At 41.5% G+C, this 22,520-nt stretch overlaps 1 protein-coding gene across 1 annotated transcript in view; it reads left to right on the forward strand.

The window, feature by feature from the left end:
• Window positions 1-22,520, forward strand: part of PEX3 (peroxisomal biogenesis factor 3) — a 90,492-nt gene that overhangs the window by 44,867 nt on the left and 23,105 nt on the right. Inside the window, exons 5-7 of the mRNA XM_029596517.1 lie at window positions 71-176; window positions 1,682-1,780; window positions 7,885-7,939. Of these exons, the coding sequence (XP_029452377.1) occupies window positions 71-176; window positions 1,682-1,780; window positions 7,885-7,939 (260 nt within the window). The remainder of the gene's footprint in view (window positions 1-70; window positions 177-1,681; window positions 1,781-7,884; window positions 7,940-22,520) is intronic.

The following is a 22,520-nucleotide window of genomic DNA, read 5'->3' on the forward strand; positions in this document are numbered from 1 at the left end:
TAATAGGCATTTGTCCCATTAATACACATCAGTGAACTGTGTTCCTTTACTCTCCTCCTTGTTAAGGTTCTTCACCAGAAGCATAGTAGCCGTGTACAGTACCTGCATGCTTGTGGTGCTACTGCGGGTCCAATTAAACATTATTGGTGGATATATCTACCTTGACAATGCAAGCAGTCCGGCAAAAAAATGGCCCTTGTAAGTTCAGTTTGTGAATCTTATTTTATTATTTTTTGTTTAAAAAATACCAGTTACATTATCTAGTATCTCGTATAGTAATCACAGCTTTTTTGACCCCTGCTAGTCTGGCAGGCACTTGACCAGTGTGGATGACCTAGTTTCTTTGCTGGAAGTGTCATGTATGATTTAAGAATTCTCCTGGCCTCTGACGCCTGGCATTTTGGGAGTTAGGCGTCTGCTGTTGAGTGAGCATCTTCTAACAGTTCCTCAGTAAACTGATGTTGCCCCTGGCTTTCTCATGCCAGAGAGTCTCCCTTTTTTAAATACTTTAATCGAGTTTTCTCAGCAGACTTAGCACAGCTGACTCCTAGCTCTGTGCTCATTTTACTTTGTGTGGTGCATCGCTGTCAAGTTGGTTTTATTAATTTTGGAGGTCATGGATGTTTGGGACTGCACCATTCTGCACTGTGAATAACTTCCTCTTCAGCTTCTCCACTGATCCAGGAAAATGATACTTCTCTTCCCCATTATCTAGGTATTGTGAAGGGGAAGGGAACGATGTGGTGAAGTGACTGCTCATTGATTTTTGTGAAATACAGTGGTGATCTCAATCCAGCTTCCTGGGTCATGATTCCATGGACACTGACCAACTTGTTTGTCCTATATGATGGGCATCTGGCCTAGAGACTAGTGAGGGTGGACAGGAGTACTGGGCCTTGATTTCTGGCTCCAGTTTCCGCTCCCCACTTTGACTGGGTCTGAGGTTGCTACCAAGGCAGCATTCACTGCCCCTGAGGGGGGGAGAGCACCAGCCATTGTACACTGGTGATACCTAGTGAGCTTCCTGGCTGAGTATTGTCGCTTTTAGTTGCTGAGCTAAAGTGACTTGGGAGGGAATATAAAATAGGGGGAAACCCCTGGGTCAAGGCTTCTGGCACAATAGCCCAACAGTTGGTTCCAGTTGAGGTGGCAACCTGAAAAAAAAAAATGCAGGAAGAAGCTGCCAGTGAAATTATTTTTTTTCTCAAGATTTAAGACTTTGTTTGCAAGGAGGAGCTTTGGCGCTCTTTATCAGTATTGATTGTTTTGGTACGTCTATAGAATGCATAAATTTAAAAAAAAATTGTTCACTTCTGCCTTGTGTCCCTTTTTGTCTTCCCCATTTGCTCTCCATGAAGAAGCCATTGTGCTGGCTTCTGATATTCTCCTTGCTTTCTCTCACCTCCTCTCCTGTGGTGGAGAAGGCATGATACACACAGCCTGTGGTGGTTGCAGAATAGTGCACGAGTGGTTAGTGCTACTTTAGGAACACTTTCAGCCCTGGCTTGCTTGAGGAGCAGGAGTCTGAGCCAGAAATCCAGCTCTGTTCTTCAGCTCAGAGCTAACCACTGGACCATCAGCCTGACCTCTGCATTGGGTCTGCCTGGAAGAGGTCATATTCGCTATCATATGATAACCTTGATACACAGACACTGTTAAAATTGCAGTCTTTAAAGCCAAGTATATATGGATTTTTTTTTCACCCCTTCACAGACAGTTCTAGCTCCTCCTGAAGTACAACAACAGTATTTGTCCAGTATTCAGCACCTCCTAGGTGATGGTAAGTCATTTCCATCTCTTTTCATGCAATAGGATACAATTAATGCTAATATATAACAGACCCCCATTTGGTAAATTTTCACAAGTGTTTGGATTCAAAGAATTCAAGGGAAACAGCCTCTGTGTATTGTGCATTTGGTTTAAAAGCACTCGCAGCAAGTATTGGTGATCATCTTGTAAGAATTAAAAACTTTACTGTGAGTCTTTTTTTTTTCAGCTTGGTAATCTTCTCCAGCTCATTTGGCCTTCCTATCATTCAGGACCAGCCTCTGCTGAGACTGTATGTAGCACAATGAAACTTCCTTTACAACCTCTTGAGGTATTCTCCCATTTTCTGGTCCCTTTACTCTCTCCCTTGATGGAGAATATGAAGGCCACAGCACCCTTCAGACCTAGGTACAGGTGCACCCTGTTTCTCCTACCCACAAGCATCACTGTTGCATGATAAATGGGATTCCTTCCTTTGAGGACTCTGAACACTGCCTCGAGGAAATTCTTAGCGCCAACTGTCCTGGGGAAAGGACAGGTCCAACAATGAAACCCAAGATTGCATGTTGCTGTCCTTTTAATTTTAGTTGTTCCTTGTAAAATGTATCTGAACATTTGGGAAGTAGCCATGTTAACGAAAGGGTCACAAATTCTCTGCACTCCCCAGATCTTATAGATCCTTTGCAAGCTGCAAGGACCAACCTAATTCCATTCCACAAGATAATTTGTGATACCACTTTGAGCCTGGCTGCACACCAAAGGTTCAGCTTCAAGAAATTCAAATAAAGTTTTCTGAAAAAAGAATAAAACCTACAATGATATTGCCCCTCACTTCCTGCAATTATGCAGCCATGGGAGAAACTGCATAATTAGCTTGCTGCTGTATATTTGACAACCTGCCACAGAATCAATGTATCTGAAGCTTTCCTACCTCTTTTTAGATTTTATTTTTAGCTTTCAAATTCAAATTTACAATACATGAATATCTTGTTTAGGGAAAAAAACCTGTTGTATCACATAGGGGAAAAGAGGAAAAATCAAGAACTTTGTAAACAGAAAATTTATCTAGTGAATCATAATCATCCAAGACCACATCATGGGGAGAGAAAATACAAAGAAAAGAAATATATAAAGGAAATTCACAACGCTAAATTACAGGGCCCTCCTAAACTTGATGGCGGAGCAGTTCCCAAACTAACTGAAACAACCTTATTGTGAAGGAAAGCCTCGAATTGTACTGGATCTGTAAACACATTTGATTCCAAATTTTACATTTATATGGAAACCTTAATACAAAAGAAGCACCTAAGGCTAAAACCCTTGTCATTTTTGGGGGGGGGGTTTTTGAGTAAAAAATTTTTTTCTGGCCTGAGTCTTTCATCGCATCCAGAAATAGTCTGACCCTTGAAGAAAACATTCTTTAAAGGAAAAAAATCGCAATGTCCACTCCTTATCACTTTCTATAATTAAAGTTACCAAGAGAATGGCCACTCTTCATTCTCGACCTCAAAAATGCGGAGAGGTCCACACCAGCAAATAAATTCTGAACCTCTGCTCCAGGGTAAACTTTCTTTTTAGGAAACAAAGTAATATATCTTTGTAAACTCTGGAATCATTTCCTTGGTGACGTTTACAAGCTTCAGGTAAAATGTTTTGGGGTTTTTTTTTTACATTTATTTAGGAGATATTAATGGGCATCGAGGGAAAATTAAGGAACCTCAGATTAAGGCACCTAAGATGATTCCCCATATTTTCTAGCTTTTCATGTACCAATTGAGAATCTTTAATGAAATGTCACACTCCTGTAACTTCAAATTTTGATTTTCCAAAGCTGTAATCTTCCCAGATTGAACAGAAATTGAGTGAGCATTTATAGGACCAAATCCTGAACAAGGCCAAGTAGTCCAATTTTGATGGTATTGATTGATCCAGTTTGGCAATTGCTGTCCACAAACTTTCTAGATTTATTTCTGCAGGTTTTTCCAACAGAAACAATCCCAAATACATGTATGAAAGATGAAAAGATCCCTGTGGTCAAAGGCATCTTCCCATCCCCCAGTGAGAGCAGGCATGGAGACAGCTACCTGCCGAAACCCATTACAAAACGGAATAGGCCCAGTGGGGCTCAGAGAGATCACTGACTCAGCTTGAATGGGGACTAACTGTCTCTAGCTCACCAGAAGCTCCTGACTTGTGAATGAAACAACTGCAGTATAACCAGACAATGACAATAATAGTTTTTCAAAAGGGAGATGGAAATAGGAAAGAACAACTGTAGGTTGTCAGCATACAGCTTGAAAGACACATCTAAATGAGTAAGAACTGAGCAGAGAGGGGTGAGCAAGATTTTAAATAAAGTTGCTGATAATTAGGAACCTTATATATTGTCGAAAATATATCCTGTGGACAATGGATACATGTTTGATGAAGCATTGCCAATTGAGAGACTGTAATCCCAACTCTGAGCTATCCAGAAATGTTTTATTTTCAATGTATTCTTGCAACTGTGATTTTAGCTAGTTATGGTAGTGAGTAAATAGGCTGATAACTAGATGGATCAAGAATATCCAGATTAGTTTTTTTAAACAAGTGATGGACAGTTGCAATTTTTAGGACTGATGGTGTCCCTCAGAAAGAACATAAGAAAATGCCATACTGGGTCAGACCAAGGGTCCATCAAGCCCAGCATCCTGTTTCCAACAGTGGCCAATCCAGGCCATAAGAACCTGGCAAGTACCCAAAAACTAAGTCTATTCCATGTAACCATTGCTAATGGCAGTGGCTATTCTCTAAGGTAACTTAATAGCAGGTAATGGACTTCTCCTCCAAGAACTTATCCAATCCTTTTTTAAACACAGCTATACTAACTGCACTAACCACATTCTCTGGCAACAAATTCCAGAGTTTAATTGTGCGTTGAGTAAAAAAGAACTTTCTCCGATTAGTTTTAAATGTGCCCCATGCTAACTTCATGGAGTGCCCCCTAGTCCTTCTATTATCCGAAAGAGTAAATATCCTATTCACATTTACCCGTTCTAGACCTCTCATGATTTTAAACACCTCTATCATATCCCCCCTCAGTCGTCTCTTCTCCAAGCTAAAAAGTCCTAACCTCTTTAGATATGTTTATTAACTTTGCGATCAGCATGCATAACTTTGATTAAAGCAGTAGAACAGGAATTAAAGATGCGGACATTTTTTCATCTGGCTCATTATGGTAGAAGTGAGTAAAAATTCCATTCAAGAAGCAACAGTAGTGGTTTGATGCTATGCGGAGAAAGTGTCAGGTAGAGGCTCTGGCAGAATAGATAGAGTAGGAAAGAGAGACTCTATCTGGGATATCTTGTTACAAAAAAAGGAGGCAAAAGTTTTGCAAGAAGTGGATGACGTAGGTAACCTATTACATGCTAGGAACTTTACTTGAGTATGGAAGATTTGGAATAATTCTCGTGGCTGAGAAGCCAACACAGGCAGGTGTGAGGAATCCCAACCTCGTTTGGTCTGATCGATTGAGGCCTTATAAGTGGATAATTTATTACAATATAAATTGTAGTTCGCCGCTGATTTATTTTTCCACCAGCAGCATCAGGCCTTGCACGAGTTGCACTTTAGTACTTCCACAGAGGTAGAAAACTAAGGAGTACTTTTCAGACACTTGATATAGACAGTTTTTTTCATTGGTGCACTGAACAGCTACGTGACTGGCTGTTCTGTTATCACGGTGCTGATGGATGTTTAAGGAAGCGTTTAGAATATTAGGGAATGGGTGTGTCGGGCTGTAGTCTGGTGTTAATGGGTTTATTGTGTAAGAAATTATGCTTGGGGTATATTTGTGCTTTTTATTTTTTATTAGATATTCCTCTTTTATTGGCTGCGTTATGTTTTACTTTGTTCTTTTTGTTCTAAATCACGTAGAGTATCATTATTAATAAACAGGTAAGAGCAAAAGTTATTGAATAAAATTTAACATTTCAAGTATTCCTGTGCCTCATCAGACATGCCATTTGAAGCAGTGTGCAACAAAAGTAAACAGTACGAAGTTACAAAACATCAACTACAAAATGTATAATTATTCGTCATAAATAAACCATAAAAAAATCAAAAGTGCAAAACTGCCCAGAAAACCAGAAATGATCCAAAAGCCTGAGAGGAGAAAGATCCTAACAAGCTTCCTAAAAGCCAAATAATTGGTGGGTATGCCTCCAATGTCTGTTTATTCCAGTAGGAAGGGGATACATGTTGAGGTGCTCACTTCCTTGTACAGCTTAAGAGAAGGATCTTCTAGGAGAGCTCTTTGTAATGGCTGACGCACATGTTTTAGGGTATATGGCATTAGCCAATGTCCGAGATGGACTGCACCCGCATCAAAGAGAGCTCTAAATGCTACGCAAACTATTTTAAATTGGTAACCAGTGTTGTTGCGTGGTACTTCAGGGACATTAGCAGCTCAAAAGTCATTCGTAATAAAGATGATCCAGTTATGGTTTTACTAAATTGCTTTCCTTTGAATGGAAATGGATTACAGTTCCCAGACGTCCATGGAATGGAGCTTTAGAAAACTAGGACAGGGGCTGCCTCTGAAGGCTGAGTGTAGGAAGGCAATATCAGATCATATTGTGCAGTACTTTAGCCCAGCAAATGAGTTTTATGGAAACAGCAAACAAAGCTTCCCTGGTTCTTGACTGTCTTTGACTGCCCATGCCTCTTCAATGCTTTCTTCTTAAGAAACAGTGGATTATAACATCTCTGATTTGTTTCTGAATTGGTGGAAGGCTGAAGGTTCAATGCTGTCCTAACAGTGTCATTACTAAAATGACATCTTAACATAGTCCCAGGAGCTCCTGAAAGTGGGTCCTATCTCAGATTTGCCAGCAGGAATTACTTCTGAAGTGGAGTATGGTGTAGTAGGACATTATGGGTTGGCATTTCAGTAGATTTGTGTAGTAAAGCGTATTCTGCTCCAGACAACATTTACTTCAGCAAAGCACAGTCTATCTGAAGAACCCAGGTCCACCAGCCGGAGCACTCTAGGCCTGGAAAGCACTTTTTGAAAGGAACTGTGACCTTACCAAAGCACTTGTGGCTTGCTCCTGTTTTTTTTCTTGTAAAATAAGTAGAGTGAGGAAGGGTTATGTGTTAATGCTGATAAAGCATCTTTGCTGAATTAAGAGCTCAAAGCTCCTCCGATACACATTTGGGCACGGGAAAGTGATTTGGGCACCCCTCTTAGTCAGAATGGGACCTCTCTTGCACACTGGGAGTAAAGCCTCTATCTCTGCTAATATTGTAGACAATGGATATAAAGTATTACGATGGGATTTTACTCCTGAGCGACTGCAGATGGCCTTTCCTCATGAAGATAACAGGTGTTGGAGGAGGTGTGGAAAAACCGGAGTTTTTTTTTTTTCATATTTGGTGGACTTGTGATCTTTCTTTTACAAGTGAGGATATAACAGACGAGACTGCGAAATCTCCCAAGCATATGTTGTTGGGAATACTGGTGCTGCAAGCAGACATTGATAGAGCAGATATTCACGGCTGCCCGTTGCGAGGAAGCGCGTTGGGTGAATAATGCTGCTTCTCTATTATCCAAGTTTCTATAATGGCTCAGCCAGGTGTTTCGATTAAGATTACAGCCACACAGAGAGATTTTCTAACTAAATTTCACTTGATATGGTCTTCATATGAAACCTCTCTTTAGGTACATTTCATGTCTGTTTTCAGTGTGTTTTGTTTGTGCTATTTAATTTTAAATTACATTTTTTATTTTGATTGATTTTATTAGACAATTGGCTATTTTGGTCCTGGTTATCACCATTTCGTATATTGGTGATTTGCAGTCCTCCATGTTATCTTAAATGTACACGTGCAATGGTTACATTTGAGTCCTAGGACGGGGGAGGAGCATATATGTGGGGGGAGGGGATTGAAATACAGGATGGCATTGTTTTGATGTTATCTAGTTGTCTAAATATGTATTTATGCTGTTATGCAATAAAATTCAAATTTAAAAAAAAGTAGAGTGGGGGAGAAGAGAAACATCCTCTTGCATTTTAACCAACTTTACTTAGGAGTTATGACACGTAACAAATATATTTTTTTTTTGTCTCTCATTAGGCTTGACTGAGTTGATAACAGTAGTAAAACAAGCCGTGCAGAAGATTTTGGGAAGGTAAATGCTGTTTTTATGATTGCACATTGTGCTGGGATTATTCTACTTGAGCTTCTTCTAGTATTTCCACTGTTCTAGTTAAAGAAATATTTGCAACCTAGCATTAGATATGACCTGTATTTATGGAAGCACCCTTGACTCGCATAGGACTTGCCTGGGTTATATTGTAAACCTTGGGAGGCCAATTATTCAAAAAGAGGCTCCTAAATTTAGGCACCCAAGTTAGGTTCCTGTTTCCAGCTGACCTCTGTTCCCTAAGTTTTCAGCTGAAAATTCACCTACATTTAGGTTCTCAAAACTTTAGTATCTTAGAGATTTAGGAGCCTGTTAAGTGCTTAGTGTTGAAAATTAGTGCTATGCACCTAACTGTTCTTCCCTGCTCTGAATCTGAATTTATTGTTGCCGTCAAAGGTAAAACGGCGCTCATGAATTTTTATAAGTTCCCATTTAGGAGCCTTGCTCCAAAAATGAGTAGCCTAAATCCTTTGACAATCAGCCTCTGTGTTACTATACAAGGGCTTAAAATGAGTTTCATTCTTGTAATGGTTATGCACAAAACTGATTCCCCAGGAGGAATGACATGTGTGCTTTATGTGCTTGGTACTTCCATTTCCACTACAGAAACCATTTCAAAGAATTTCTTCTGTAGCTGGAAGATGGGTGCGATGTATTTTACACCAGAGATGCTCTGCTCTCCTCACTGGCTGAACCACATGGAAATAGAATGACAAATGCTTGACTCTGGAGTTCAGGCATCCACCTCATTTCATTCTTCACTGCTTTTAAAAAGCCTGCAGTGTGTGAGTCTGTGTGCGAGCCCATGGTTGAGTGGCTGCTGTTTTTGTAATTGTTTCCTGAATTGGCACAACATAAAGGATTGCAATGTGGCAATAAATAATCATACAAAAGAGACACTGCTAACCATTTATATCAATTCTAAATCAACATAGAACTATTTATAATTTAGTTAGCCAAACCATGATATTTCCTCTTTGTTTTAAAAATCTAATCAAATGGAAAGTGATTATCAAAAGTTCAGTTGTAATTGATTATGCAAAAACACTTCATATTCAAACAAACCCACACACATTTATCGCAAACATTTGCCATGACATTTTAAGGTATACAAATTACATACTATTTCTGTATAACATAAATACCTTTTAAATCGTATATAAAACAAACACAAAATTGCTTTATATGGGTAAGTTTATATTACTGTAGTAACTCCTCCTTGCTTATCCTTGGTTCGTCAGTGGATATCTTCAATGTCCTATAGTACTTATTGTAGCTTAGAACTGCTTTTTCTCCGTTTCTTTTTAATCTGTTTACTCCACACACAGACTGTTTCACCAAATGGCTGCGTCAGGGAGCCTTTATCTTCAGCTGTTGCACTTGCTACTCCATAAAGTACAAAAAACGTCTGCATTGCTTATGCTTATACTAACAAATCTTCCACTTTGGCATCTGTGACCTGGTTTACTGTCAATACAACTCCAAAGAAAATGTTTTTCTAGCAAGCACCCTAACAAGAATGGCCTTACAAAGTCCAAATTCATACTCTGAAACAAGTCTACAAACAAAAATGATTCTACTTCATATCTCAAAAAGTAAATTCTTAGGTACCTGGGAATGCTAATGCCTCACATTACTTACCTTACTCTTTCTACAAATGACTGCGCTTAACACAGAGTAAAAAACCAACTCTTTGCCTTTCACCAAGCAAGCTACTTGTAATTCACCACCATCTTGGATGCTTACTCAGAGTACAAAATAACTGTCAGATCCATATACCATATTATCAGCTTGTATTTTAAAGTCAGCATATTTAAAATACAAGCTGATAATACGGCCCTCAGATTTGGGGTTATCCAGTGCAAGTAATCAAATGAGCTTTGCATAGTAATCCGGGATTATTGTTGCAGTCAAAGGTAAAATAGTTGGAAGAGAGCATGACTTGTGTCATCCTCAAACTTGTTAAATTGGCGGCATTGGCATGTTTATGACCCCACACAATCTTTGCAGAAGGCTTCCTGTTTGCTTATTGTAGGGGGTGGAACTTTGGAGAGAGAGTGGTATCTTCAGAATTTGGATGAAAGGATCTTCCACCGGTGGTTTCCCCCAGGCAGCGCAGATGTGGTCAATGGAGTATTTGTGCAACATGTGGGAATTAGATGTATTCACCCATCTAGTCACTAAAAAACCTTTTCATTTGAAACACGCATGAAACATTTCCACTAAATAGGCATAGTGCATATAATTATATGTCCTTGCAATTTGTTATATATTGGAAAAATAACCAGATCTATTAAGACAAGAGTAAGTGAGCATAAAAGTTGTCTGAGAAATCTACGGGGGGGAGGCACATGTGACTGAGGATTTGAAATTTTTATTATTGATTTTATGTACGTCCTTGGTGTAGAGGTGCAAATCTGCAGTTGATCAAAAAGCAGTAATGGTAGAATTTCACCTTAGGTAATTTATAACCACAAGGGCTAAATGCAGAAATAGAATGGGGAACACTTTTATAAACCCCTTATGCTCTAGAGGAGTGTAAAATGTTTATGATTTGAGAGGTCTGGTGATTTAAATTTGGAATAAACTGGTCAGTTTTTATCTTTGAGAGTGTATTATAAGGGTTGAATATAGGAATACAATTAAGAACACTTTGATACTCCCCTTATGTAGTAGAAGGGTTTATATAACTTTGTATAATGACACTGAGTGACTGAGGAATTTTCTGAGTTTAGGAAAGACTATTAGAAAGTATTGAGCTTATCTGGACGTTGTCAGATGATAGGATCTGAACTCAATATAAATTAGCAGCCATGAATTGCAAGTTGTCAGAGTGGTTGGTGAAATATGAAGCGCTACCTAATTAGTCAGTGCTGTCAAGTGGAGTAGCTTATGAAAAGAGAGAGCAGTGTGGGACATCAGCATTTTAAGTGGAAGTCCTATGTTTGAACTCTGAAATGGAAGGGTTTTATGTTTGGTTGCAAACCTGAATCTTCATGTCAAGTATGAATTTGGTTTTTGAAGCTTGCCCTTGATGGTGTGTTTGATGGAAATCTTCTTGGGAGTTGTATTGATGGTAAAGGTAATCTACTGCAGGGGTAAGCAAAACTGTCTGAAGGGAGACACACCGGCTGCCCTGTCTGGAAAGAAAAAAATGGCTATGCTATAGAAGTCTTGGTGCCATGAAGGCACTGCAAGCTCAGGAGGGAGGGAGTTGCCAGAATGTAGAGACTTCAGCCATCTCTCGAGGAGCTGCTACTGAAATGGCAGACCCAGATAAGGAGCTGCTTACTCCACTGCAGAAATGGGACCCGGGAGAAGGCACTGCAGTGTTCACCAACCCTGGAAAAGCTGCCACCCTCAGGCCTTAAGCCCAGGAGGAGTTCCTGCTGCTGCTGCTGGGTCCCCGGCCAGAGCCAGAGATCACAATTGTTGCCTGCTTGGGAGGGAAGAGAAGTGGTGAGGTTGGGGAGGGACATGGGCAAAGAGGCCAGAGAGAGGAAGGGGAGGAGGTAGGCAAGAGAGAATAAAGATGCAAAGTGTAAAAAAAAGTTAAATAAGCAAATCAAAACACGAGAAAATAAAGGATGAGCAAAGTAAGAAAAATACATAGAAAAGTAAGAAAAATAATGAAACAAAAATGGTGGACAGAGTGAAATGGAGTTTTCTCAGTTCTAAAAAAGTTTTGGATGACATCTTTAAGTTTTTTGAAAAAATGTGTTGTCCTTTCCGGTGTGGTGTGGAGTGTGTTGTGTTTAGTGTGCTTTAGTTTGTAAGTGGTCTGTGTGCCTGTGTGTGTGTCTCTCTCTCTGTGTGCCTAAGTATGGTGTGTCTACTGTGTTTGTCTGGAAGTGTTGTGTCTGTGCCTCTCTCTGTGACTGTGTATGTCTATCTTTTGTCTGGAGGTGGTACTTGGTTTTTTTGTGTTTTGTTTTTGTCTGTCTAGATGTGGGATAGCTGTGTGTCTGTGCCCATCAGGATGTTTAGTTTCTGTGTCTGTGTGTGGGATATCTTTGTTTCTCTGAATCTGTCTGGGTATGGGGGTAATTCTGTCTGTCTGGGTATCTTTTTCACTCTGTTGGTATGGAGGTGTCTGGGTAAGGGGTGTTTGCCTCTCTGTGCCTTGTGTAGATCTTGGAGCTTACTCCCTTCAGCAACTCAGAGAGAGAGAAAATGGAGTCCTTTGGCAGTGTGGATGCCTGGTAAATACAATTAGCATCTCTGTGCACATGCATACACTTAAGAGTACATAAAACCTCTGATTAAATCCATATAAAAATGTTCTCAGTTTTATTCACGCATTCAGTTCCATTATGGCATTGTAGTAGACCAGGGAGAGCAAATGTTTTTTAGCTGGGGCCTCAGATGGGTTACTAATACATAAAATAGGGGCACATGAACCTCCCACTAATACATAAAACAGGGGCACATGAACCTCCCACTAATACATAAAATACTAATACATAAAACAGGGGCACATGAACCTCCCAGTTCATGTGCCCCTGTTTTATTGTAACTTTTGTTCACTTGTTCTCTCTTCGCCTATTGTTCATGTTGATGTTAATGTTTTTGCACCATTGTTTCTTGTAAACCGATATGATATGATTGGTATCATGAATGTCGATATAAAAAAGCCCTAAATAAATAAAATAAATATACACATACACACACCCATTGTAGATACACATATACACACAGATGTACATATATATCTTGTAACCCATCTGAGGCCCCAACTAACATCATTATGGGAATGTGAATATCTTTGAATGTGAACATTATTGGGCATGTGAATATTACTATTTATTTGAAGCAAGGATATTGATATATATGAAAAGGTACAGATATATACGAATATCACTGTTTAGTTATATAAGAGCTTCACCATGTTGTAGTTATTTATATTCTGTTTTTCATTTAGACATCTTTTGATGTTATAATTGACATCTTGTGATTCATTTATATGAGACACTGGTTCCTGATATATGTTTTTGTATTGATTGGCATAATTGCCATTTTTTGAAATCAGTATTTTTATGGAATCAATGTGGAGTGAGTGAGTTTGGATTTTGTTTTATGTTTTTGTATGAAGCGATAATAAATGAATGTATAGGTGTTTGCAATATATGGTGAGAATTTTTTGACTCTCATCATATTTATTTATTTATTTGACATTTTTTTATATACCGATAGCCGTATGCACATCGTACCGGTTTACAAGGAACAGGCGGCAGGCCAGAAAAGGCATAGCCTTTGCATTATTTTTTTGAGAGTTGTATGTAATTCACCCGAAATCATTTTGCTTATATGTATAGCCCCAACTAATTGCTTGAATGGAAAAGGGGCCACAACTAAAAACAAATTTCCTCTCCCTGGTCTACTACAGTGCTATAATGAAACTGAATGCAGGAATAAAAGTGAGAGCGTTTTTTATATGGATTTAGTCAGAAGTTTTACGTACTCTAAGTATCTGACATGGTGCACTGTAAGTTTGCTTGGTGGAAGGCGAATAGTTTTTTAGTTGTTGGTGTTAAGCACAGTTATTTGTAGAAAGAGTAAGGTAGGTATTATGAAGCATTAGCATTTCTAATCACCTATGGTAACTTACTATTTTGAGAGATGATGTAGAATAATTTTTCTGTTTATAGATATGAAGCCTTGTTCCAATAGAGTGTTAGGGTGCTTGCTAGAAAAACATTCTTTTCAGAGCTGAATTGACGTGACCTGCCAAAATGGAATTCTGTTTGTTAGTATATATACATTAGGTAATGCAGCCATTTCTTATGATCTATAGAGTAGTGACTGTGCCAGTCTGCAGAGGTTGAAAATAAAGTTTCCCCTGATGCAGCCGTTCAACAGAACACAGTCTGTGTCAGGAGTAAACAGTTTTGGAAAGACAGTAATAAGCAGATCTAAGCTACAATAAATACTAGAGGACCTTGAAATCTCCTTGGTTCTTCAGTGGCTGAGTTCTTACAGCAATATAAACCTGCACTGATAGAACAATTTTGTTTTTAAATGTATGTGATTTATAAGGTGTTTGTTATACAACATACATATTATTTCTGCATCTCTTAAAATGTCATGGTAACTGTGATAATATTTGTAAGGGTTTGTTTGAATCTGAAGTGTGTGCATAATGTAAAATTGGATTACGCTGTGCTTGTCAGGGACATACTTATCGATATGATTTACCTTGTCACTTAGGAACTAATCATATTTGCCTTTTAACTGATCTAATAAGTGTAATTTCTGTTATGTATTATAGCTGATATTACCTGTGCGCTTGGTTGTTTGGGGGATAACAGGGTTAAAATTGTCCTGTTTTCGGTAATGTGGAAATGTGGAAAAAAGGATTTGCACTCACAAAGCTGGGAGTAGCTGGCTTGTTACGGCGGTTACTACCCCAAACCAAATGTGCCTGATACTTCACTTTCGATGCACATCCAGCATAGCTCTCTGCTCCAACGGCAGGGGAGAAGAAAAACTGATACTTCACGCATACCCAGCATAGCTTCAACGGCAGGGGAGAAGAAAAAAGGATTCACACTCACAAAGCGGGGAGTAGCTGGCTTGTTACGGCGGTTACTACCCCAAACCAAATGTGCCTGATACTTCACTTTAGATGCATATCCAGCATAGCTCTCTGCTTCAACGGCAGGGGAGAAGAAAAACAACCAATAAGGGCTGTATAACATAGTCTGGGTTAAAACAAATAAGCATGGGTGTAGCTTGCTTATTGCGGCGGTTACTACCCCTACTACCCCCTAACTAATCAAGCTTGATATTTCACTTGGATGCAGCTCCATCACTGCTCTCTACATTAATGGTGGGGGAGGAAGGGAAATAGAACCAAGAGCTAAAAGAAACAGATAAGTATGAGAGAAAAAATGTGTGAAGCTTGCTGGGCAGACTGGATGGGCAGTTTGGTCTTCTTCTGCCGTCATTTCTATGTTTCTATGTTTCTATGTATGCTTCTCTGAATAAAGAAGTTGTTTAACCAAATTGAAAGTGATTTTTCAAAAATCCTTTTTTACATTTATAAAACACATGAAATATCATAGTTTGGATATATGCTTTTATAACATCCAACTTACCTCAGAATAATGCTGGTCTTTGGGATGCATTAGGATTTTGTCATCAGCCTGTTAACAAACAGACTGTTTTTCCAATTGTGCTTTTGTAAAGAGAGAGAGAGGGAGCAGCCAGCTAGCTATTCGTTGAAGCTCACAATTTGGTTATCACATATAGGTTTTCAGCTGTTGTACATAATTGATGCAATTACCATGTCAAAACCATAACAATAATTCTATTTGTAACTCCTAGACTGTGGGGTCTTATGAAGTAGTCCACAAGGCACAAACACAAGACCTCTGGCTAATTAGGCCTTCCTGTTTCTCTCAAACTCTTCAGCTCCAGCCCTGCAAGATTCTCTGTGGAGGTGGGAAGGGGGTGGACAAATAGCCCCCTAGGGGGTGTGAACTTTAGCTTCTCTTATAGGTACCAGTAACCAAACTGGAGGCTAACTTTCCTGATTTGGTGTAAACATAAAATGCGGCATTCTGTAAGGAATATGGTAGCACCATTAATATAAGAATAATGTTATTGTGGAACTTCCATTGTGCCAAACACACAATTTATCCATTTATTAATTACTCCAACTATGGTTGATCATAGTTTGTTTAATCAGAACAAGGACTCATTCAGTTTGTCTAACAGAGGTTTATGAAGATTTAATAATATTAAGGTTAAATATTATTAAGGTTTATTTTTTATATAATTGTTGTATCGATTGTTTGTGATTTAGAAAGCGAGAGGCAATTACAGTTTTTAAAGCAGAACTACAGCTTCTTGACTACCAGCCTGGACAGATTTAATTCAGAGCAATTACAACTATCTACCTAAACTAAAGTTAATTTCAGATCTCTTAATTAGTTAGTTTTTTCTCTTACCACGCTGACAAATGCAGCTGAAAGAAAGGGATAGTTTCTATCTCTGTAAAGGCATCTGTGTTCTTCAGTCTGCTGGATTTTGAGGGCTCAGCAGCTGGGCACAGGCATCTGGGAAAGCGTCTCATTGTTCCAACAATCGGACAGAGGTGCAGGCAGGCTTCTTCTGGTCCCCGGTGGTGTCGTCTACTGATTGGAGAGAGCTCTTGGATGGCAGGAACCCCTTGTTCCTTTGTTTCACTTACTTTATAGCAGTTCATCTGCATAATGCATACCCATATGGATGAGGGCCAAGCACAGCTCTCTGATTGGGAGTTTCACACACTTTTTACTAAGAGGTCCTTAGTATAGAGATCTGCATAGTCTTAAAATACCATTAGACATAAGCATCCTCCAGTCAGTATCAAAGCCTGTTGTTTCAGCAGAGTTAACAGTAGACAAACAGGCACCCATGCCAAGATAGGTTTTACAACCTATGCATTCCTCCTGCAAGGCCTGCATTTCTCAGTCTCAGCACAAATAGAAGAATGTCCATCTTCTGTTTTCTTTGGTTCAGAGAGAATGAGCTCCTTTAAGATATACTCAGAAAATGTTGGTCTGAATTCGCCCTATAATTCTGTACAAATATTTTCCAGAAGATATCCATAAAACAAGTCCAGTGAGTACATAAGTATTTCTTAAATCACTCCTCAGGGTCTGTCCTTATTCTGGATTAGAAATTTTAAAGCTTCACTGGGATCTTCTTAGTGTTTGGGTAATTGCCAGGTTCTTGTGGCCTGGTTTGGCCTCTGTTGGAAACAGGATGCTGGGCTTGATGGACCCTTGGTCTGACTCAGCATGGCAATTTCTTATGTTCTTACTGTAACTAACCAATTTAAACTCCCAAGCCAAACACCTTAAATCTGTTTGCTGTATATCAACATATCTACATCTCTTCTCCTTTCCTTACTGTAATTGTATCAGATGGGCACAGGTAGTAGGTAACATTAGATGGGTGCCAGAGACACTTCTCTCCTTTACTGCGCCATTTGTATTGGATACCGGACAAGTATCCTAACTCCTCCAGTACTTCTGCTATGCAGGCATTGACCCTCCCAGATTAAGAGGACCAGATGGGGAAAATAAGTCAGTCCCAAAACAAAGGAGAAAAGGGTGAAAAACTTTCTTTCAACTGAAGTTCCATTCAGGGGCAAAATCTTCTCTAATATCCAAGAGGAAATTTAATTTAGAAAGTCCCATCTCAAAAGTTCCTTGTCCCACTGCCTGGGGCCTAGGATTTTCCAAGGGAAAAGGGAGCTGAAAATAAACACTCCTCTCCAACTTTCAGCCAAAAAATCTACAACTCATCTAGGGGTCTGTCTTACACAGAATCAGGGAGCAACTATTGCAGCAGCCTCTCATGGGGTGCTGTGGCATAAATGGTAGGTTCTCCCAGGACAAGCAGGATGGTAGTCCTCGCACATGGATGACCTCATCAGATGGAGCCCGGCACGGAAAACTTTGGCTGGCACACTGAGCATGCCCAGAGGCTGGCACACAGAGCATGCAGAGGGCACAGACTAGCCCTCAACCCCAGAGGACTAACTATCCCTGCGTCTCTCCAGTCCTTTCTTTTCCACGGAGGTGGATCTTGTGCCTTTTTTCGGGAAAAAGTGAATTTTTTTCTTTGCAATTTTGCGTGGTTTTTTTTTTTTTGTTTTTTTTTTTCCTGCACTGGGTCTCTCTCTCAGTCGGGTTCTTCTCAGTCGGTGAGTTTTTCGCTTTTCCTCTCTGCGCCGGTCGTCATGCCCTTGCAGTCTCGGTGCACCCCATGGCTGCCTCAGGCTTTCACCAATGCCCCCAGTGCCCCTGGACTATGTACCTAATGGATCCGCATGAAGCGGGTGTCCTCTGCCTGGGGGCATCACATGATGTCCGCGGCGGCGAATTGTGTGCTCTAATGACCCCGAAGGGCTGCCGGGCTAGGCTGGACAAAATGGAAAAAGCGTTTGGCTCGGGCAAGTCCTAGCCCTCTACTCTGCATCAGCGCCCTCGACACTTAAAGACCAAGGGTATATGATCGCCCTCTCTCCCTCGGTTAACACCCCTCCCCTGAAGCTCTCAGAGCAGGGGGGCTCCGGGAATTGGCCGGTCTCGGTCTCCTCAAAGTCCCGGACTTCAGGATAGTATTCCTCATCCTCTGCACCAAGGAAAGACCAGGCTGAGCACTGTGGGAGAACCCAAAACATCAGCACCGGTCCCTGTCTGCACACGGAACTGGGCATGTGAGGACCATGGTGCTTGTCGCCTCCTGCCTAAGCGGCCTCGACGTGAGGAGGCCTTCATCCTCCCTCTGTTGTGCTCCAATGCTGTCTGCACTGGTTCCAGTGCTGGACATCGAACCTGCTGAGGAGGAGTTGGGCCCAACCCTCCCCTCTCAGCCTTCTCTTTTGTCGGAGGCATTTGAGGCAGAGCAGGAATGTCGGGTGAGCCTGGCAGTGGATCGTGCTCTGCTTGATCGGGACTTGGTGCCCCGCCACAGATACCGGTGCCCTCACCGAAGCCTTCGAGGCCGGCACCTGCACCGATGCAGACTGCGGTGACCAGGCTGGAAACATTGCTGGATTGCCTCAATGTCCTCCTCGGTGTCCTCCCAGCACAGTTGATGCTGGTACCTTGTGATCCCTCTGTGACCCGCCAGGCTTCCGAGTTAGTCCTCTGGGGATGAGGGCTAGTCTGTGCCCTCTGCACCTAGAGGTCCCTCGGCACCATGTTTGACACTCCCCGGGCCAGGGCCCAGTCCTTTGGGGCCCATGGTTCCCCCGGGCCTCACAGTGCCTGCGCCCAGGAATATGCCCATGGCTCCACAACCATGGTCTCGAAGAATCTGAGGGCCCTTATGACCCCTGGGGCCAGGATACCTCTGATGCTTCGTCGTTGGACTCAGATGACCTTCTGTTGGATCCTTTGGAGGAACGCCGGCATTCTCCACTAGAGGACTTGACTTTCGCTGGGTTAGTCCGTGTGATGGCCGAGGCTATTTCCTTCCAGCTCATGACTGAAGAGGATGCCCACCATACAACGCTTGAGTTCCTCCAGTTCATCGATGCCCCAAAGGAGGTCATGGCAGTGCCATGCCCTCTCTGTCGCCTCATTTATTTGGAAGGTGTACCTTGTGTAACAGGCTGTGGGCTTCGAAAAGCACCAGCTTCCCCCAGTCAGTGGTGGTTGAGTCGGCACTCAAGAAGGCGAAGTAATCGAAAACCCATGCGACAGCCCCTCCGGGTAAGGACAACCAAGCATGAGATGCCATGAGTAGGAGGGTGTATCAGGGCTCCATGTTGGTGGCCCATATTACCTCCTATACATGACCCAATATACCCACAACCTCTGGAAACAGGTCCAGGAGGTGGCAGATGGCCTGGAGCAGCAGCCTCAGGAGGCCCATAAAGCGCTTGTCCAGCAGGGCCTGGAATGCGGTAAGCACGAGGTGCATGCTACCTACGTCTTTGAGATGGCGGGGTGTGTAGCAGTGGCTGGTATTTCTGCCTACTGTCTGGCTTGGCTTTGGGCCTCAGACCTTCGTCCTGAGATGCAAGACAGGCTGGCTGACTTGCGTTGCACCAGTGTTTAATCTTTTTGGTGACAAGGTCAAGGAAGTGGTCGCGCAGCTGAAGGACCACCTTGGAGACTGTTCAGCACTTGTCCGCTGGCCCCTTGGCCTCACCGGCCTCTTCCAAAAAGTCATCCTGAACAGGACCGAGGAGGCCTTTCTATAAGCCAAGGAAGTATTTCTCATTGGCCCCCCACTCTAGACCGCAGCATGTGAGCGCCAGGGGTAGGTCCTGACAGCAGCGGGGCTCCCGCCCACAGCCGGCCCCACTACGGGGTCAAGGGGGCCTATGCCAGTTACCTCTTCCGGTGCCCAGGGGCCTGCCAGTTGGGGGCCGGCTCCGCCTTTTCATGGACCATCTGGCATGGCTATGGGCTGAATCTCGGGGAGACTCCACCAGAATTTTCCCCCAAGCCTGCAGTGTGGTTCCAGCTCTTGGCCCTTCTATCGACCAGGGCGGTAGAACCTGTTCCTCAAGAGCAGCAGGGTCGGGGGTTTTACGCCCATAAGTTCCTGGTTCCAAAGAAAACAGGAGGCCTCCGTCCCATTCTGGGTTTGCGGGCCTTGAACAGATTCCTAAAAAAGGAAAAGTTCAAGACTGATATCCTTGGGCACCATAATTCCCCTTTCAAACCAGGGGAACTGGCTTTGCTCCCTCAACCTAAATGACGCATATGCCGCATCGCAATCCTCCCGAGTCACAGGAGGTTCCTTCGCTTTGTGGTTGGGCTCCAGCATTTCCAGTACCACCTGCTTTCCTTTGGCCTCGCCTCTGCACCATGGGTTTTCACAAAATGCCTAGCCTTGGTGCCAGCTAGGGGTCCAGGTGTTTCCATGTCTGGATGACTGGGGCATTGTGGGTGCTTCGCAGTACCAGTCGGGTCCTGAAGCACCTGGGGATTTTAATCAATCACCCGAAGTCAAATCTCCATCCTTCATGGAGTCTGGCTTTCATTGGGGCCGTGCTGGATGCGACACAGGCAAAGTGTCCTTCCTGCTGCACGACCGGGCACATAGCATGTTTAGTAAGTTTATCCCCTTTCTTATTTTTTTTTTTTTCCACAATGTTTTCAACAAATTAAACAAATCAGATGGTATAAAACTCCCTTCCCATGGCCATGTCAGAATGGGATTCTTTTTATCCATCTTGTACCATTTCTCAGAAAACTGATTCGCCGCCTTTCGCAACAGTGGATTCTTGTCACACATTATTTCTAAAGATGTTGTCATTCTGCTGTAACGTCCCCTAAGTGCACTACTTACAACTTTCTTTGTGTAGATATATACACTTACGTATGGTTATGTAGTACAAATCCCCTATAAACAATTTATTTACAAAATAAGACAACAAAATGACAAGACATACTCTCACACACAAAATACTTACAGAGACCTCTTTTTCTCAGCTGGTATCCCTTTGTTTATGTAAACGAGCTTATCTCAGCAAAATCAGCATGTCCTCTCTCTTTAAAACAAAACCAAACTACAGAGAACCATTGTAGCCAGCAGAAATTTTTTATAAGCAATGAACAATACTCGTGTCTTAAAGACCATAACCTCTCCTGTCTTAAAGTCCTTGTTCGGGCACCAGTTTTTAGCCCGACTGAATTTTACCCTGCTTGTGCTAATTATAATTCTGGAAAAGAGCCAATTTTAGTTAGGCTAAACCTTCCTCCCCCCCCCCCCCCCCCATGTCCCCTTTTCTCTCTTACCTTTATATATTTTTTTTTTAAGAAAAGAGAGACTTGTATTCAGAATTAGTTATTATAATTCTTTTATTAGTAACAATATGAAAATTATTACAAGTTAGTTGTAATCATTTCTTTTATTAGTATAATTTGTACAATAATCATAATCTTGTGCTCAGCTATAAGTATTATTAAAAAGCACAAAAGCAATATCCCAAAATCAGCTCTCTTATTCGTTTAGCCTGGAGAGAAGATAAGGCATGCTACGTTTTAATGTTGTCACATGCCTCAGCAAATATGCTAGCCTTCTCCAAAATTCTCAGGCTTTCTGTACCTCTTTATATACCTGATTTTTACAACATCATTGTGAGTAATACATTCTGGCCTCATGATGCCAGGCCACCTATTTTTTCTTTGTCTTACACATGACTCACACCTTTGCATCCCTCTTGGTCATCTTATCCAGTGTATGCACTATTTTCCCTGTTCCGTTATGCAATGATACAAAAGTTCACAGTGAACTATAAATGCCATCATGTGTTGGCGTGCCTATATTTTATTTCCCCAATCGCTTACATCAACTACGTCAGCATCTGCCTCCCCCTTTGGAATTCTCACTTCTGTCTTGTCGAAAATAAATCATCAGTCGGGGTCTGCACTAAGGTCCTCCACATAGCTAAGTTCCTGCCTTTTGCAATGCCACCCAAAGGAAACAATGAGTATTGCTTACAACTTCTGTTTTCCTTGCTACCCACATGTTTCCTTTGCTCTTATATTTGAAAATAGTCTGCAGAAACAGGCACCAGGGTAAAAGTTAGCAAGGTTCAAGCTCTTCAAATGTATCTAGATAGTATCTAGATATTCACCTTCACTTCCCTGGCGGGGGAAATTCAACAGAGCCGACTAGTTTTGGCATGGTGCATGCTGCAACTTCTAGGTCAAATGGCCGTGACCATACTTGTCACTCCTTTTGCCCATCTACATATGCAATGAACTCAGTGGACCTTATTTATTTATTTTTATTTGTGTTTTTATATACCGATAACCATAATCACATCGTATCAGTTTACATAGAACGTATAATGATAGAGAAAATACATTGAACAATTTGGTTCAAATAGAGAAAGGTGTATAACATTATATGCAGAGCGAGCGTAACTGTTGATGTAAGCATATATATATTGGGTACTATATAGAATGGTTCAAATTTGGTAACAGGCATGCTTAGAGTGCGGTATATATCATTAAAACTAGCGAGTAGATGGCTGTTGAAATAAAATATATGTAAAGGAAAAAGACTTGGTGACAAGGCATGTTCAGAGCACAGTATATAACAT

This window comes from Rhinatrema bivittatum, chromosome 3, assembly GCF_901001135.1.
Source record: "Rhinatrema bivittatum chromosome 3, aRhiBiv1.1, whole genome shotgun sequence".
NCBI lineage: Eukaryota > Metazoa > Chordata > Amphibia > Gymnophiona > Rhinatrematidae > Rhinatrema > Rhinatrema bivittatum.